The 16,129-nt window shown below is 45.4% G+C and overlaps 1 protein-coding gene and 1 pseudogene across 1 annotated transcript in view; one reads left to right on the plus strand and one right to left on the minus strand.

Moving 5' to 3' along the window:
* Window positions 1–492, minus strand: part of GLIS1 (GLIS family zinc finger 1) — a 216,828-nt gene extending 216,336 nt beyond the window's left edge. The window contains exon 1 of the mRNA XM_044238274.1: window positions 231–492. Within this exon, the coding sequence (XP_044094209.1) occupies window positions 231–492 (262 nt within the window). The remainder of the gene's footprint in view (window positions 1–230) is intronic.
* A 5,616-nt stretch (window positions 493–6,108) lies between these two features.
* Window positions 6,109–6,490, plus strand: LOC122898705 (annotated as a pseudogene).
* Window positions 6,491–16,129: the final 9,639 nt, after the last annotated feature.

Genomic DNA, 16,129 nt, shown 5'->3' on the forward strand with positions numbered 1-16,129 from the left:
TGGACTTTCTATACACACCCTTCTCCAGAATAGGATAATTGAGTTTAAATTAGATGCCTCTTAAACGGCCATCATTTTATAATGACGACCAAGTCCCAAACCACTAAAAAGAAACTCATGAACACTAGAGAAAGTACCACCAAGTTCCCACAAAGGTGTGCGGTGTCCGGGCCAGGCAGCCCGAACTTCTCCACACCTTCTGCCAGGCACGCTGGCGGGGCGAGACTTACCCTTCCCGGCGGCAGCGGCCTTGGACGGCCCAAACTCTCGGGGGCTCCGTGGCCGGAGGAGGTCGTGGGCGCACGGCGGTGGCACAGGCGGCCGGGGCAGCAGGTCACGCGGGCCCCCATCCACGCAGCCACCGCCGCTCACGGTGACCCTGAAGGCCATGTGCGTACCGCCAAGGCCAGTGGGCCCGCGGCCTGGACCCGGAGCGCCGAGGGCCTCCTTCGGCCTCTTGTCTGAGCGCGCCTCCGCCACCTCGCAGTGCATGGCGCCAGGGCAGGGCGGGCCACCGGGGGTCGCGCCGGGCTCCTGGAGAGGGGAGACAGCACCCGCGCATTAGAATGAGCGGAACAGCCCCCTTTCTTGTCCCGGGGTAGGTTTGGGAGGTCACCACCACTCCTCGGTTTATTCCCCGTCTCTAAAATGGGTTAGCCCCACCACACTTACCTTAACCTGACAAACCCACCTGATCTCGCAAAAGCCCCTTCCCGGCACAGAGTGGCTCGCACTTCTTCTCTGGTGTGTCGAGGGCCCTGACCACCCGCCGCCACAGCGCATTCCGAGAAGCCCGTGCACCCTCCCGCTCAAATCTGCCTCCACCAACACCGGCCTTCTTCAAAGGAAGAATGGGGAAACTGAGGCCTGGAGCGGTGAGAGCGCCTGTATGGTGTCACCCAGTGAGACAGGAGCGGGCGGCAACTAGGACTTCCAGGGCAGGACTCTGGCGACGCGGCGGAGGCTACTCCAGGTGGGGCAGGGGCCGCGCGCCTCCTGGGCGCTTCGGAGACCCCGCTGCGCGCAGGGATGATGAACTGCGCACCCACGGGTCTGGAGCGCGGACCCTCCGAGACTTACCCACGACCACCCCAGCCCGAGAGTGGGCGTCCGATGATGGGCGCTCACTCCCGCGGCAAGAACCCATCAGGAGCACACGGAGACACGCACACTCCCACGCGCAGCAGAGAAAATGAACCCATTGCACGGGCAAACCCGCACAAAGTCGGTAACGCCCATGGACGCTGGCTCCCACGCATACCACACACCCCCGCAAATGCACACTGGGTACACGGCGTGCCACACGAATTGCTCTCTCATTCACCCGCTCACACACTCAGCAACACCAGCAGCCTCACCGGTACACACAACACAAACACGCGCGCTCGGTTCCTCTCCACAGGGTCTCGGCCCTTCCAACATCCCTTCTGGAACAAGGGCCCGGGGCCCCCAAACTCTCCCTTCCTCGCTGCGCTCCCGCGCCATTCCAAAGGTCCCGGGATTCCAGCGTCGCTGGGATCCTACCCTCGGACCTCGGCCCTGGCGCCCGCCCCCTCCCCGGGTCATGAGCCGCGCCCCCTCTCACCTTGCCGCCGCGGCTGCAGCTCGCGGGGCGCACGGCTCCGCGCGCCTCCACTGGCGCCGCAGCCCCCGCAGCCGCCGCTGCCGCCGCGTCCTGCGGGGCGGCATCCCGGGGCGGGGGCGGGGCCCAGACCTGCCGGACAGCCGCTCCAGCCACTGGCTCGATGAGGCTGCCGCGTAGAGGCCAATCGCGGCGCGAGGGCGGGGCCTCCTTGCCTGGGGGCCTGGGCAGGGCCCGGCGCGGGGCTGGGCGGAGGGTTTGACAGGCGGCGGCTGCCGGAGCCCTGCGCTGCCCGCTGCCCTTCGGCCGCCTGGCCGGGCAGGGCGGCGCCGCGGGCGAGAGAGGCAGGGCCCTGTCGTCCGAGCTGGGCTGGCTGGGCGGCGGAGCGCACTGGGCGTCAGGAGAGCCAGGCTGTGTCCCCGCCTGGCCCAGCGGCTGAGACCGGACCCTTCCCTTCTCCGAGGTCAGTTTTCTCATCAGATGGGATCCGCGAAACCTGCGCGCGGAGGTAACAGATGTGAAAGTGCTTTGAAAGTTTGGTTGCAGAATCCAGGCGACTCACTCAAGAACTTGCCCCGCATTTCACAGCCAGTCCGCGGCAGCGTTGGGAGGAGAACCGGGGATCTCCGACCACTTTTCTTACGTTTTTGTTTTTGTGGTGTTTTTCACCGTAGAGTCCAGCCTAGAGGGTCTCAAACTCTGGAGCTGAAAGACAAACAAAAACAGGGGCACCTAGCTGGCCCAGTCAGAAAACCATGCACCCATGATCTCAGGGTCGTGAGTCTGAGTCCCACCTTGGGCGTAGAGCTTACTTTTTAGAAAAATTAAAAAGTTTATTAAAAAAAAAAAAAGACAAACAAAACCAGATGCCCGGTCCCAAGTAGAAAATATTCTAATTGAATCTGTGCATCTGTCTGGGGGCAGGGCCCCAGCGCCTAGATTGTTAGCAAGCTCCCAGGAGATCTTAAGAGTCCTGAGGATTGAGACTCACTCCTCTAAGTTTCTTCCAGGCCTGGATTTGGGGCTTCCCTCACAGACAGCAGTGTCTCAGGGAGCCCTGTCCAATGTATGGGAAGAACACCACCTAAAGAATAGGACTTCTCACGTTGGAAGCAGTGGCTCAGTTCCCTTCTCTGAGCTTCAGTTCCCTCCTGTACAAAACAGGGCTGTTCAGGTGTGGCAGAGCTGGCAGCAGCATCCAGGCTTCCTGACTCCCAGTCTAGTGCTCTCCCTTCTATACCAGCCAGTTGCCTCTAATAGGTATAGGATGTCAACCAACCTGGCCATTACAAACAGGTCAAGGGCCAAGGGCTCCATAGAGCACCTCAAAGTCTTGTGTGTGTCTGGAGACTAGGAGTTGAGAATTGTTGCTACTTTTATGGTACAAGGAGAAGAGATACAAAGGTCGAAGGGTAGCTCACCAACCCCTCCAACTAGGTACACCCCTCAGAAGTTCTGTGCTGGCTGTGCGGTCAACAGGCCATGTGGCTTTAGCAAATCATAATCTCACTCTGGACCTCAGTTTCCATTTCAAAAAGCAAGACAGTTGGAAGAAGGTGACTGGCATTTCCGGTTCTACTTTCAGTGGGTCCAGGAGCTGAGCCCTCTGCACTCCCTCCCTCAACACACACACACACACATAGCACTGCACACTTAGGACTCTGAAAACACTTGCTGAATAAGTCATTTAATCAGGTATAACTGCAGGCAAAGCTATCCTAATTTCCAAGATGTAGCAACAGCTCATTCACTTAGTCTTTACTGGGCACCTACCCTGAGCCAGTCCCTATAGCTTCAGCTAGGGTAATGGACATCCTGCCCTTCCCCCAGTGAGCTCACAGCTCCACTCCACCAGGACAGATGGCTTTGTAAAGCCTAAAAAAGCAATGGGAAGGTTAATCTGCTCAGTAAAATAGACCTCTTAAACACTTGTATACTGCAGGACCCCTTTGGGGATATACAGAACCTAATGGGTGCATGCATTTTTTTTCCTAGAAGGAATTACAAGGAATTGTTAACATTGGTTAAGGGAATGGAGTGCTGGAGGGGTACTTTTTCATTTTTTTTTTTTTTTACTTTTTCTATCAATATATATTGTCCTCCCTCTCTTTAAATAGGGATTATTTGAGTAGTAGGTCTATGAGCTGTATTTTTTTCTTTATAGTTTTGTTATAAAAATAAAATCATTAATATTTTAATTATCATGAAAAAAAACACAGCAAAACAAATAAAACCCACTTCTCCCTTCAGCAGGCCAGACAATAATGTATATTTTTTATACTAACCAGTGTTCCTACTCAAACTGGTTTTTGCCCTTCTAGTCCCACACAGCCTGTCTACTGGATATGTCCATTTGGCTTCATCTCCAAAAGCAAACATGATGTTTCCTTTCCAGTTTAGCTCCTCATTCTTGTGTCTACCTAGTGAATGGCCCATGGCTAAGTTCCCCCATGTCAGAAGTCTGATTCATCCAAGGCCCCCCCTCTCCCACATTCCCATATTTGATTCACCATCAATCCACCTAACACATGCCCCCACACACATTTCTTCCCAGTTTTTCTACTTGCCTCTAGCCTCATCCTCTTCCCTACCACCCATTTTCCATACAGATCTCTCTCTCAGTCTCTAAAACATAGATTAGACCATGTCACTTCCCTGATGAAGACAATGATCATTAATAGATCTCAACAGCCATCTCAATAAAGTCAAACAATTTTCTCACTCCACTACTGAGCCCTATCCTGTGTTCCCTAAAATATTTTCATTACCTAGAACCCAGAACATATATTCATGTCTTCATAGTTTTGTATATCATATTTCCTATACTAACCTTTTTTCCTCTTGTTCTTCATACTCTTTCCCATGAATTGTTTGATACTCTGCTCAAGGGTCACTTTTCCCCAGAGGCCTTCCTGAAATCCTCTGGCTACAATTATTTTCTTCTTGCACACTCTTACAGCGACCTCTACTTCATTCTATCTCAGAAGTTATATTATACCATTTATAACTACCAGTTCAACAGTCTGTCTCTTCCTCTAGACTGAGAGCTTTCTGGGAACAGGGGCAGCCTTTTGTCTTCGTAACTCCAGAACCTAGAACAGATTCTGGCACAAAGTCAGGACTAGGTAAATATTTATGGAATGCTGATTGAATTATTTGATACTAACCCCTGCTTCATTTGCTTGACTGCATTTCCAGCTAAGCACTTCTTCAACCTATCCAGACCTCTCTACTTACCATCTTTGTCCACGATCGTAAACATATTACTCAACAAATGGTTGAGGCAAAAATAGACATGTCAGTGTATCAAGCATCTCCCGTGTCCTGGAAATATGAAAAAGAGAAGGAATAGAGGTGATGGATGTTACACTGCTTATCCTACCTCTTTCTTGCAGCAAGAGAAGAATTAACATTCACTGGGGAACCTACTATATCCCAGGTAGTATGGCTGACACTCTCCATATGTGATCTCATTTTATCCTGAAAACTCTGAAAGAGATTATCTTCTCCATCTTATAGGTGAGAGAAAAAAAAGTTCCAAATTAAGTGGTTTGCCAAAGTTCTCCGTTAAGAGTGTCTTCCCCCCATATATCCACAGTCAACTGATTTTCAATAAGAATGCCAAGACCCGAGTGCCTGGGTGGCTCAGTGGGTTAAAGCCTCTGCCTTCAGCTCAGGTCATGATCCCAGGGTCCTGGGATCGGGCCCCACATCGGGCTCTCTGCTCAGCAGGGAGCCTGCTTCCTCCTCTCTGACTGCCTCTCTGCCTACTTGTAATCTGTCAGTTAAATAAATAAAATATTTTTTTAAAAATCTCATATATTGTTAAAAAGAGTAAGAATCAACTTGAACTACAAATAGAAAGGGACTTTTTTTAAGATTTTATTGATTTATTTGAGAGAAAGAGAGAGAGATGAACAGTACTTGGGAGGGTGGGGGGCAGGGGTGCAGAGACAGAGGGAGAAGCAGATTCCCCACTGATCAGGGAGCCCAACACAGGGCTCAATCCCAGGACCCTGGGATCATGACCCAAGCCAGAGGCAGATGCTTAACTGACTGAGCCACCCAGGCGCCCCAGAAAGGAACTTTCTCAACTAGATAAAGGACGTCTACAAAAACAAAACAAAACCTACAGCTAACATCACACGTTTACACTATTCTTAGTGGTAAAGGCTGAATGATTTCCCCCTGAGATAAAGGGAGCTAAAGAACACACAACAGGAATATTTCTATTCAACATCACACTGCAAGTCCTACGCAAGTGCTGTAGGGCAAGGGAGAAAAATACACACACAGGTTGGAAAGAGAGACATTCTCTCTTGGCAGACAACATTATCATCATGTATAAAATCTCATGGAATCTACCAAAAAAAAACCCTCCTAGAACTTATAAATGATGAGTTTATCAAGGTTGCAGGATACAAGGTTAATATCGAAAAATCCATTGTATTTCTATATACTAGCAATAAACCATTAGAAATTTTAAAAATTTGCCCATCCTCTTTCTGGTATCTTTCCATGCTGCCGTAATGGTACACATGAATGTCCCTGCAGATGCTCTCAAGAACATGAACAATGCTGAGAAGAGAGGCAAATGTCGGTTTCCTATTAGATCATGCTCCAGAGTCATAGTCCAGTTTCTGACTATGATGATGAAGCATGGCTCCACTGGAGAATTTGAAATCACTGATGACCAACAGCTGGGAAAACTGTGCACCTCATAGGCAGGTTAAACAACTATGGAGTAATCAGCCCCAGATTTGAGGTACAACTCAAAGATCCAGAGAAGTGGCAGAAGAATCTGCTCCCATCCCACCAGTTTGGTTTCACTGTATTGACAACCTCAGTGGGCATCACGGACCATGACGAAGCAAGATAGGAGGGAAGATCCTGGAATTCTTTTTGTAGGGATATAATACATACAGGCAAATAAAGTGCCTCAATGGACAACATAAGTAAGCAAGTAAATAAATAAATAAGTAAACATATTTAAAGAACTATTTATAATAGCACTTAAAAAGATACAGCTAGAGGGGTGCCTGGGTGGCTCAGTGGGTTGAGCCGCTGCCTTCGGCTCGGGTCATGATCTCAGGGTCCTGGGATCGAGTCCCGCATCGGGCTCTCTGCTCAGTGGGGAGCCTGCTTCCCTCTCTCTCTCTCTGCCTGTCTCTCCGTCTACTTGTGATTTCTCTCTGTCAAATAAATAAATAAAATCTTAAAAAAAAAGATACAGCTAGATATAAACCTAACAACAATGTGCATTATCTCTATGCCACAAAATGCTGATGAAAGAAATCGAAGTAGATCTAAAAAAATTGAAGAGGTATATTATATTCATCATTTAGAAGATTAAGTACTCTTAAGATGTCTAGTCTTCCCAAATTACTCTATAAATTCAAGACAACTTCAGTCAGAATCGCAGCAGGAGTTTTTAATAGAAAGCTACAAGCTGGGATGCCTGAGTGGTTCAGTGGGTTAAGCATCTGCCTTTAGCTCAGGTCATGATCCCAGGGTCGTGGGATCGAGTCCCACATTGGGCTCCTTGGTCAGCGGGGAGTCTGCTTCTCCCTCTCCCTCTCCCTTTGTGTGTGCTCTCTAGCTCTTACTCTCTTTCAAATAAATCTTAAAAAAAAAAAAAAAGAAAGCTACAAGCTGATTCTAAAACTTATTTAGAAAGGCAAAGGAATTAGAATAGCCAAAACAATTGTGAAAAAGAAAAAGATGGAAGACTTACTCACTACCTGATTCTAAAACTCACTATAAAGCTACAGTAATCAAGACAGTGTAATACTGGCAAAAGGATAGTCACATAGGTCAGTGGAACAGAATATTTCATATTCTATGGGACCCACATACGACCAGTAGATTTTGTCAGAAGTAACAAAAGCAATTCAGTGAAGGAAGGACAGTCTTTTAACAAACAGTGCTGGAACAGCTACTATACACATACAGAAAAAAAACAAACCGCAACCCATATTTCAGATGCTATGCAAAAATTAAATCAAAATGGATCAAAATGAAAACCTGTGACTTCCAGAAAAAAATATAGAAGAAAATCTTTGTGACTTTAGGTTAGGTAAAGAGTAATTAGATATGATGCCAAAAGCTCAATCCATAAGGGAAAAAATGTTAATTGGACTTATAAAAAATAAATTTTTGCCTCCAAAAGCTACTGATTAATAAGAGAATGAAAAGACACACCAAGGGCACCTGGGTGGCTCAGTGGGTTAACCCTCTGCCTTTGGTTCAGGTAATGATCTCAGGGTCTTGGGATCGAGTCCCACATCAGACTCTCTGCTTGGCAGGGAGCCTGCTTCCTCCTCTCTGTCTTTCTGCCTGCCTCTCTGCCTACTTGTGATCTCTGTCAAATAAATAAATAAAATCTTTTTTAAAAAAAGAAAGAAAAGACACACCACAAACAGGGAGATAATATTTGCAAATCATATATCCAATTAATGAACTGTATTCAGAATATATGAAGAACGCTTACAACTTAACAAAAAGAAAACAACCAAAGATTTTAAACAGACAAGCGATCTGAAGAGATACTTCACCAAAGAAAATATGCAGATGGAAAACAAGCATGTAAAAAGATGTTCATTATCATTTGTCATCAAGATGCAAATTATAAGCACACTGAGAGAGCAGTACCACCCATTAGAATGGTTAAAATTTAAAAATAGAAAAATATCAAATGTTGGCAATGATGTGAAGCAACTGGAACTCCCATAAATAGTTGGTAGAAATGCAAAAAGGGGGGCACCTGGGTGGCTCAGTCAGTTAAGGGACCGACTCTTGATTTTGGCTCAGATCACGATCTCAGGGTCATGAGACCAAGCCCCCTGTGGAGCCCTGCATTAGGCTCCGGGTGCCATGGAGTTTGCTTGTCCCTCTTCCTCTGCTCCTCCCCTCCCCTACTCTCGCTTGCTCTTTCTCTCTCTCAAATAAATAAAACAAAATGAAACCAGAGAGGGAGACAAACCATAAGAGACTCTTAATCATAGGAAACAAACTGAGGGTTGTTGGAGGGGTGGGGGCTGGGGGGCTGAGGTAACTGGGAGATGGACATTAAGGAGGGCACGTGATATAATGATGTAATGAGCACTGGGTATTATGAACCACAGACCTGTACCTCTGAAACTAATAATACATTATATGTTAATTAAAAAATAAAACTATTCCAAAATAAAAAATATAATAAAAAAGAAATGCAGAAAGTTACAACCACTTTGGAAAACAATTTGCTATTTTCTTACAAAGTTAAATATAACACTTATAGTACAACCCATACAAGCCAGTAATCCATTCCCAGCATGAGATGAAAATCTATGTTTACACAAAAACCTATACATGAAAATTTTTAGGAAACTTATTTGTGATCCTCAAAAATATAAAACCAAATATTTCTGAGCTGCAGAATGATAAACTGTGGTAAATCCACAGAACGGAATACTACTGGGCAATAACACAAAATTGATCCTTGATATACTTAACAACATGGGTAAGTCACATTGTATCATCTAAGTAATTGAAGCCAGACTCAAAAGACCACCTACTGTATGTCCCCATGGATGTAACATTCTGGAAAAGACAAAATTATAGAGAACAGATCTGTGATCTCCAGGAGTTACGCATTGGAAAAGATTTGCCTGGAGTGAGGCCATTTTGGGGAGAAAGGGCCATGATAGAGCTGTTCTGTATCTTGACTGTGGAAGTGTTTGCACGACTCTATGCATTTATCAAAACTCATAGATCTGTGCACTGTGAATTTTGCTGTATGCAAATTAAAAACAAAGAGTCAAGTTGGTTATTCCTGAAAGTAGAGTCTCTTCTAAATGAAGTCTCAGGTTAATCAGACTCTCTCTAGAAATAGAAACTGATAAATTGTTGGGGAAGCCAAGTTCTACTACATTCATTTCCTCTCCCTCTCCTCTCCTCATCCTGTGTTTTCTCTCACTGTGAATGATGACACCACCGAGCTGGGATCCTAGGGGTTCTCCTAGGCTCCCTGTCTCCTCCACCCACACCCAGGCTCCGAGGCCTGTGGTTCCTATCTCCCAGGTGCTTCTCTCCATCTCCACGCTGCGGCCCTCATCAGGCCTCATCATCTCTATCTAGTCAGAATCACTGGGCCAGCCTCCCACCTGGGTCTCCTCCCTACAGCCACAGTGGTCTTTCTAAATCACTGATCAACCATGTTGCTCTCCTCGCTGAAAACCTTCTGAGTGCCTGTAACTCTTTGGGGGCAAGAATTGTTTTAGGTGCCAGCCTAGCCCTAGTACTGAGCACAGACAGTGCCTGTTGTCCGTGCACACTCAGTGAATTATGGCTGAATCCAGGCATAAGTTAGTAGAGTGAGTGAACAAGTTACTGAAGGATGTGCAGGCCTTCCGGAAAGTCATTCAGAGAGGTCTGAAGTACTGTATCCAGAGGACCTGCCGTCTTGGTCCAACAATATTGATTGAGAACCTACCATGCCCAGGAACTGTCCTGAGGAGCCAGAGATTCATGGAGCTCCCTGACTTGTAGTGGACTCAAAGTCTTCAGCCAGTCTTATAAAGGAGTGCACGTCTGGGAATCAAAGGAACCACTAAAGATAAGGTCCCAAAGGAGAAATGCTCCTCATGATGAGAGGCTGTGAAGTGTGAGGAGGAATTGGAGGCTTGATGAAGTCACAGAAGGCTTCCCTGAGGAGGTGATGATTCAACTAGAATCTCGGAGGACACGAAGTCCCTGGTTGAGGAGCCGAGGAAGAGCTTTTCAGCAGATGGTCAAGTGTGCGCCGAAATCCTGAGATGAGAGGAACAGAGATCCCTTCCAGGCAGTGAAGGAAGGCGGGTGGGATTGGAAGCCACAGAGTGTGGGGGAAGGCGCCAGATGAGACTGGGGAAGGGAAAAGGATGGGTCCAAAATTAATGAGGAATTTTAGGTTGAAGACTAACATGATTTGATCCGTTCTGAAAATACCATTCTACCTGTTGTGTGGAAAGTGGATGGAGAAAGAGGCGAGTGTGGATGCTGTTAAAATTGTCACGAGGAGCCCCAGAGAGCAAGGCTGGGGAGGCTGGACTCAGGTGGCCAGGTCGGTGGGGAGGGACAGAAGGGGCTAATGCAGCTTTACTTAGGAAGGAAACCTGACAAGCCTGGGACATGTGAGTGACAAGGAGGGAAGGGAAGGGAGAGGCCCAGTGTCTGGAAGTAGCAGTTTTCAAGTTTGGAACTTCCCCTGGGTGGCCCAAGGCATTCCTCATCCTTAATGGTGGTTTCTGGAAGCAAGGTGCAGCAACTGTCAGTCCACTGTTACACCCCTTCTTCACTCTCATTTCTAGGCAACTGCTCTTGCAGAACAACTTGCTTTGGGTTTTTTGTCTTGGGGTTTTTTGAAAATAATTTTATTTTAAAAAAAAATAAAACTTCTGGGGCACCTGGGTGGCTCAGTGGGTTGGGCCTCTGCCTTCGACTTGGGTTGTGGTCTCAGGGTCCTGGAATGGAGCCCCACTTCAGGCTCCCTGCTCATCGGGGAGCATGCTTTCTCCTCTCTCTGCCTGCCTCTCTGCCTACTTGTGATCCCTCTATCTGTCAAATAAATAAAATCTTTTAAAAAAAAACAAACTTTTTTCTTTTTTTTAATTTTTAAATTATGTTCAGTCAGCCACTGTATAGTATATAATTAGTCCTCAATGCAGTGCTCAGTGATTCATTAGTTAAGTGTAACAACCAGTGCTCATCACAGTGTGTGTCCTCCTCAATACCCGTCATCCTGTTACCCCCTCCTCCCACCCCCCTCCCCTCTGAAATCCCCAGATTGTTTCTTGTGGCTCATTGTTTCTCATGGTTCGTCTCCCTCTCTGATTTCTCCCCCTTCGGATTCCCCTCCTTTCCCCTATGGCCCTCCGTGCTATTGCTTATGTTCCACACATGAGTGAAACCATATGATAATTGGTTTTCTCTGTTTGACTTACTTCACTTAACATAATCTCCTCCAGTTCCATCCATGTTGATGCAAATGGCAGGGATTCATCCTTTCTGATGGTTGAGTAATATTCCACTGTATATATGGATCGCATCTTCTTTATCCATTCATCTGTTGAAGGGCATCTCGGCTCCTTCCATAATTTGGCTAGTGTGGACATTGCTGCTATGAACATTGGACTGCATATGCCTCTTCTTTTCACTACATCTGTATCTTTGGGGTAAATACCCAGTAGTGCAGTTACTGGTCATAGAGTAGCTCTGTTCTTAACATCTTGAGGAACCCCCATACTGTTTTCCAGAATGGCTGTACCAGCTTGCATTCCCACCAAAAATGTAAGAGGGTTCCCCTTTCTCCACATTCTCACCAACATTTGTTGTTTCCTGTTTTGTTAATTTTTGCCATTCTAACTGGTGTGAGGTGGTAGCTCATTGTGGTTTTGATTTGTATTTCCCTGATGGCTAATGATATTGAGCATTTTTTCATATGTCTGTTAGCTATTTGTGTATCTTTTTTAGAGAAGTGTTTGTTCATGTCTTCTGCCCATTTTTCAACTGGGTTATTTGGTTTTTTTGAGTGTTGAGTTTAAGAAGTTCTTTATAGTTCTTGGATACCAGCTCTTTATCTGTAATGTCATTTGCAAATACCTTCTTCCATTCCATGGCTTGCTTCTTAGTTTCATTGACTGTTTCCTCTGCTGTACAGAAGCTTTTTATCTTTAAGTCCCAAAAGTTCGTTTTTGCTTTTATTTCGCTTGCCTTTGGAGACCTGTTTTGAAAGAAGTTATTGTGGCTGAGGTCAAAGAGGTTACTGCCTATGTTCTCCTCTAGGATTTTGATGGATTCCTGTCTCACATTGAGGTCTTTCATCCAGTTTGAGTTTATCTTTGTGTATGGTGTAAGCGAACAGTCCAGTTTCATTCTTCTATATGTAGCTGTCCAATTTTCCCAGCCCCACTTATTGAAGAGACTGGTTTTTTTCCCCTTTGGATATTTTTTCCTGATTTGTCAAAGATTATTTGACCACAGAGTTGAGGACCCATATCTGGGCTCTCTACTCTGTTCCACTGGTCTATGTGTCTGTTTTTGTGCCAGTGCCATGCTGTCTTGGTGATCACAGCTTTGTAATATAGCTTGAAGTCAGGCAACGTGATGCCCCCAGCTTTGTTTTTCTTTTTCATCCTTCCCTGGGCAATTCAGGTTCTTTTCTGGTTCCATACAAATTTTGGGAATTTTTTTTCCAGCTCTTTGAAAAATGCCAATGGTATTTTAATAGGGATGACATTGAAAATGTAAATATCTCTGGGGAGGATAGACATTTTAACAATGTTTATTCTTCCAATCCATGAGCATGGAATGTTTTTCCATCTTTTTGTGTCTTCCCCCATTTCTTCCATGAGTGTTCTGTAGTTTCTTGAGTATGGATCCTTCATTTTTTTAGTTAGGGTTATTCCTAGGTATCTTATGGGTTTTGTTGCTATTGTAAATGGAATTGATCCCTTAATTTCTTTTTCTCCAGTTACATTGTTAATGTATAGAAAAGCAACTGATTTCTGCGCATTGATTTTATATCCTACCACATTGCTGAATTTGCTGTATGAGTTCTAGTAATTTGGGGGCTTTGATTTTCAGCACATCATGGTATTTGCAGGGAAATGGAACCAGACGATATAGTAGCCTCCTAACTAGTAGTCTTCCTGCTTTCACTCTTACTGGGTACCCCCTCTCCCCAGTCTACTTTCCACGGAAAAGCCAGATTGAATTTTTTTTAAAATTAAGTGGCCCCATGTTACTCCTTTGCTCAGAACATTCCAATGACTGCCTTTGACTCAGAGTAAGAGCAAAGTCCTGATTGTAGCCCACCAGGCCTGACATGGAGGTCCCCTCTTGTGTCTCTGACCTCCCCTCCCCACTTTGCTATCTCTTGACCTTACCAAGCATGCTCTAGTACTGGGGTCCTGCTGTTTGGGACTTTCCCCCCAGGTATCCACATATTCTGTCTCTTACCTCATTCAGGTATCTGGCCCAACACTGCTTTACCAGGAAGGCCTTCCCTGACCACAGCATCCCACTGTGCTATCTACTATCTACTTGTTTTTCAGAGTACTCACCACCACATGGCATTTGTTTATATTCCTCGCCTGTCTCCCCTAACTAGAGCCTTAGTTTGGCTACTCTGAGCTACTTGCTATCCCTGTGAAAACTGGTTAAATATTTGCTGACAAAGAAAATAAGCCAGCTCCATCTTATTATTTAATTAAGAAGATCTAAAAGGGTAATATGGTCTTCTGATCTAATAAGAATAGTAATTGTGATTATTTATTATTATAGTTAATAGCAACCACAAAAACATTAACATTTTTGAAATAAGAATGATGGACTGCAGTATGCCAGGCCAATTTGGAAGACTGACTCCAAAATCCAATGTCCTTTTATAGCAGCCCAAAAGATACAAAGCCTTTTCTTGCTGTTCTCACATGACCTCTTCAGTGAGAACAGGGGGGTCAAACTGACCACTCATTATCTGGTGATGAACACAGCTGTCCTCTCCTAACTTTCTAGCTTTGTGGAAAATCCTGGTGACTTATTCATGTCTTAAAACATGAATAAATAAAAGTCCACTGAAACAGATTTATCTTTTCATTCACAAGCTGTATTTCCAAAGTTCGGAAGTTTTCCATTGGACTTATAAATTGAAATACGAAATCTTTTTAGTAAACTTGACTCACTAAATAAATCTTAAGCTTGAAACATTTTTGGAGACAATGTATTATAATGTTCTGTTTTCCCAGAGGCAAAGGAGCAAAGCCTGACAGAACCATCAGGGGTTCCCAGTTTCAAAGAAGACAAAAGAAGTCTAGCTTCTTCAGGAGAGTCACAGGCTGAAATTAGCCAAGGAAAAACAGCAAGCTATTTCTAAGGTTTTACTTCAAAAATACACACTCCTCTCACACATTCTGGGATTGTTGGCTTCAAACTGATAAAATATTCCTTCTTTGGGGCGGGGGGGGGGGGGGGGGGGGTGTGGTGAGGGGAGGAGAAAAAGAAAACTCCCAAGAAAACTAAGAGCCTGACTTTGAAGACAGATCTCCCTGCATCTGAATCCCTTCTCTATTAGCTGAGTGTCCTCGAGCAAATCATCTCACTTCTAACCTCAGGCTCCTCTTCCGGAAAACTGAGGTAAACGTCATGATAACCCTGGCAGATCAATGGCTGTTAAAGAGACTTCGCATAGAGTCCAGGATCCAGCACCTAGCAGGTGCTTTAAATAAAAAAAAAAAATGGTGGAAGTGATCGCTCTATAAGCATCTCTCTATGGAAGCCCACTCAAGCCATCAGCACTTTTAAACGCAATGTATATAAAAGCAATCAATTTCTAAGAACATTTAGAAAATACAGAAAAATATGAAAAAATAAATCCTCCGTCAATACTACGAAGAAAACCTCCCCCCCAAATGAGAAGTGGTGTGGACCACAGACTTCTCCTCTAACAATTTCGAAATAGTGACCTCTGCTGGCCAGCGGGAAACGTGAGCTTTCCAGCCAACTCTTTCACAATTGAGCAAGGGTTGAGTCAGCCAGGCTTGGTCCCTGTCCCTGGAACAAAAACCAGGTGTTGCATTACAAGGACAGAAATCGTCACAAGGGTTACCACGATGTAATTGGGATGTTAACAAAATTAAAGGCCGGCCTTTCCATTTGCTCATCCGCCCAGAAGATTTTTTTCTTTTTTTTTTTTTTCAAACCCCGTGGTCTCCTATTTTTAAAATGTCATAATTGCATGCAAATGTTACAGCTGAAAAACAACGCAAGGGGCATTAAAAATCAATCTTCCATGTAAGCCTCAGATTTTCCAGCATGAAGATCCAAAAGCAGAAGTGGTGACAAATGTGTAGAAAACAGAGTGAAAAAGTCAGAATGCATCATTAAGAATATTACAACAAAAGGAGGAAAAAAAATCTTGGGGAATTCATGTCTGATTCAGCGGGGGTAAACAGCCAACTACAAAGGAGGCTTTAAAGAGCCCTGCAGACTTCTTATACATAGGACCTAGAAATCCAACTAGGAAGCCGCCACGATCCTTCTCTTAGAGCAGAAGTGTACTTGATGGAAGAGGCTACTTAAGAGTCTGCTGGCGGGGCCACTGAGACATGAAACACATTCCCACCACGTCAGGTGTGAAATAAAACAGAGCTTGCAAACTGGCAGCCATAGGGCTGTGTAGTTTGCTTTGGCACGGGCTCTATTTTTTTTTAATTAATTAGTTTCCAACACTTAAGAAATGGAGATTTCACATCAAAATCTGAATTTGTGCCTCCTTATAAACAGATGGGGAGATCTAGTCCTCTCTGGCCAAACACTCCTATAGTGACAACCAGGGGCAAGCAGTGGCAGTCCTCCCTCCAGAGAGGGGTGCACACCCTCTCGTTTGCTGTTTCCCCATCCAGACCTCCTCGCTTGTCACGTCACTTGTCTGCAAGCCCTTGGGTCTGAGACCCTGGGTTTCAAAAGCCCCAAGGCACTGAGGATGAACTCAAATCCATTCAAGCAAGTATGAACCACATTCAAGGCACT

This window comes from Neovison vison, chromosome 2 (genome assembly GCF_020171115.1).
Source record: "Neovison vison isolate M4711 chromosome 2, ASM_NN_V1, whole genome shotgun sequence".
In the NCBI taxonomy this organism is placed as follows: domain Eukaryota; kingdom Metazoa; phylum Chordata; class Mammalia; order Carnivora; family Mustelidae; genus Neogale; species Neogale vison.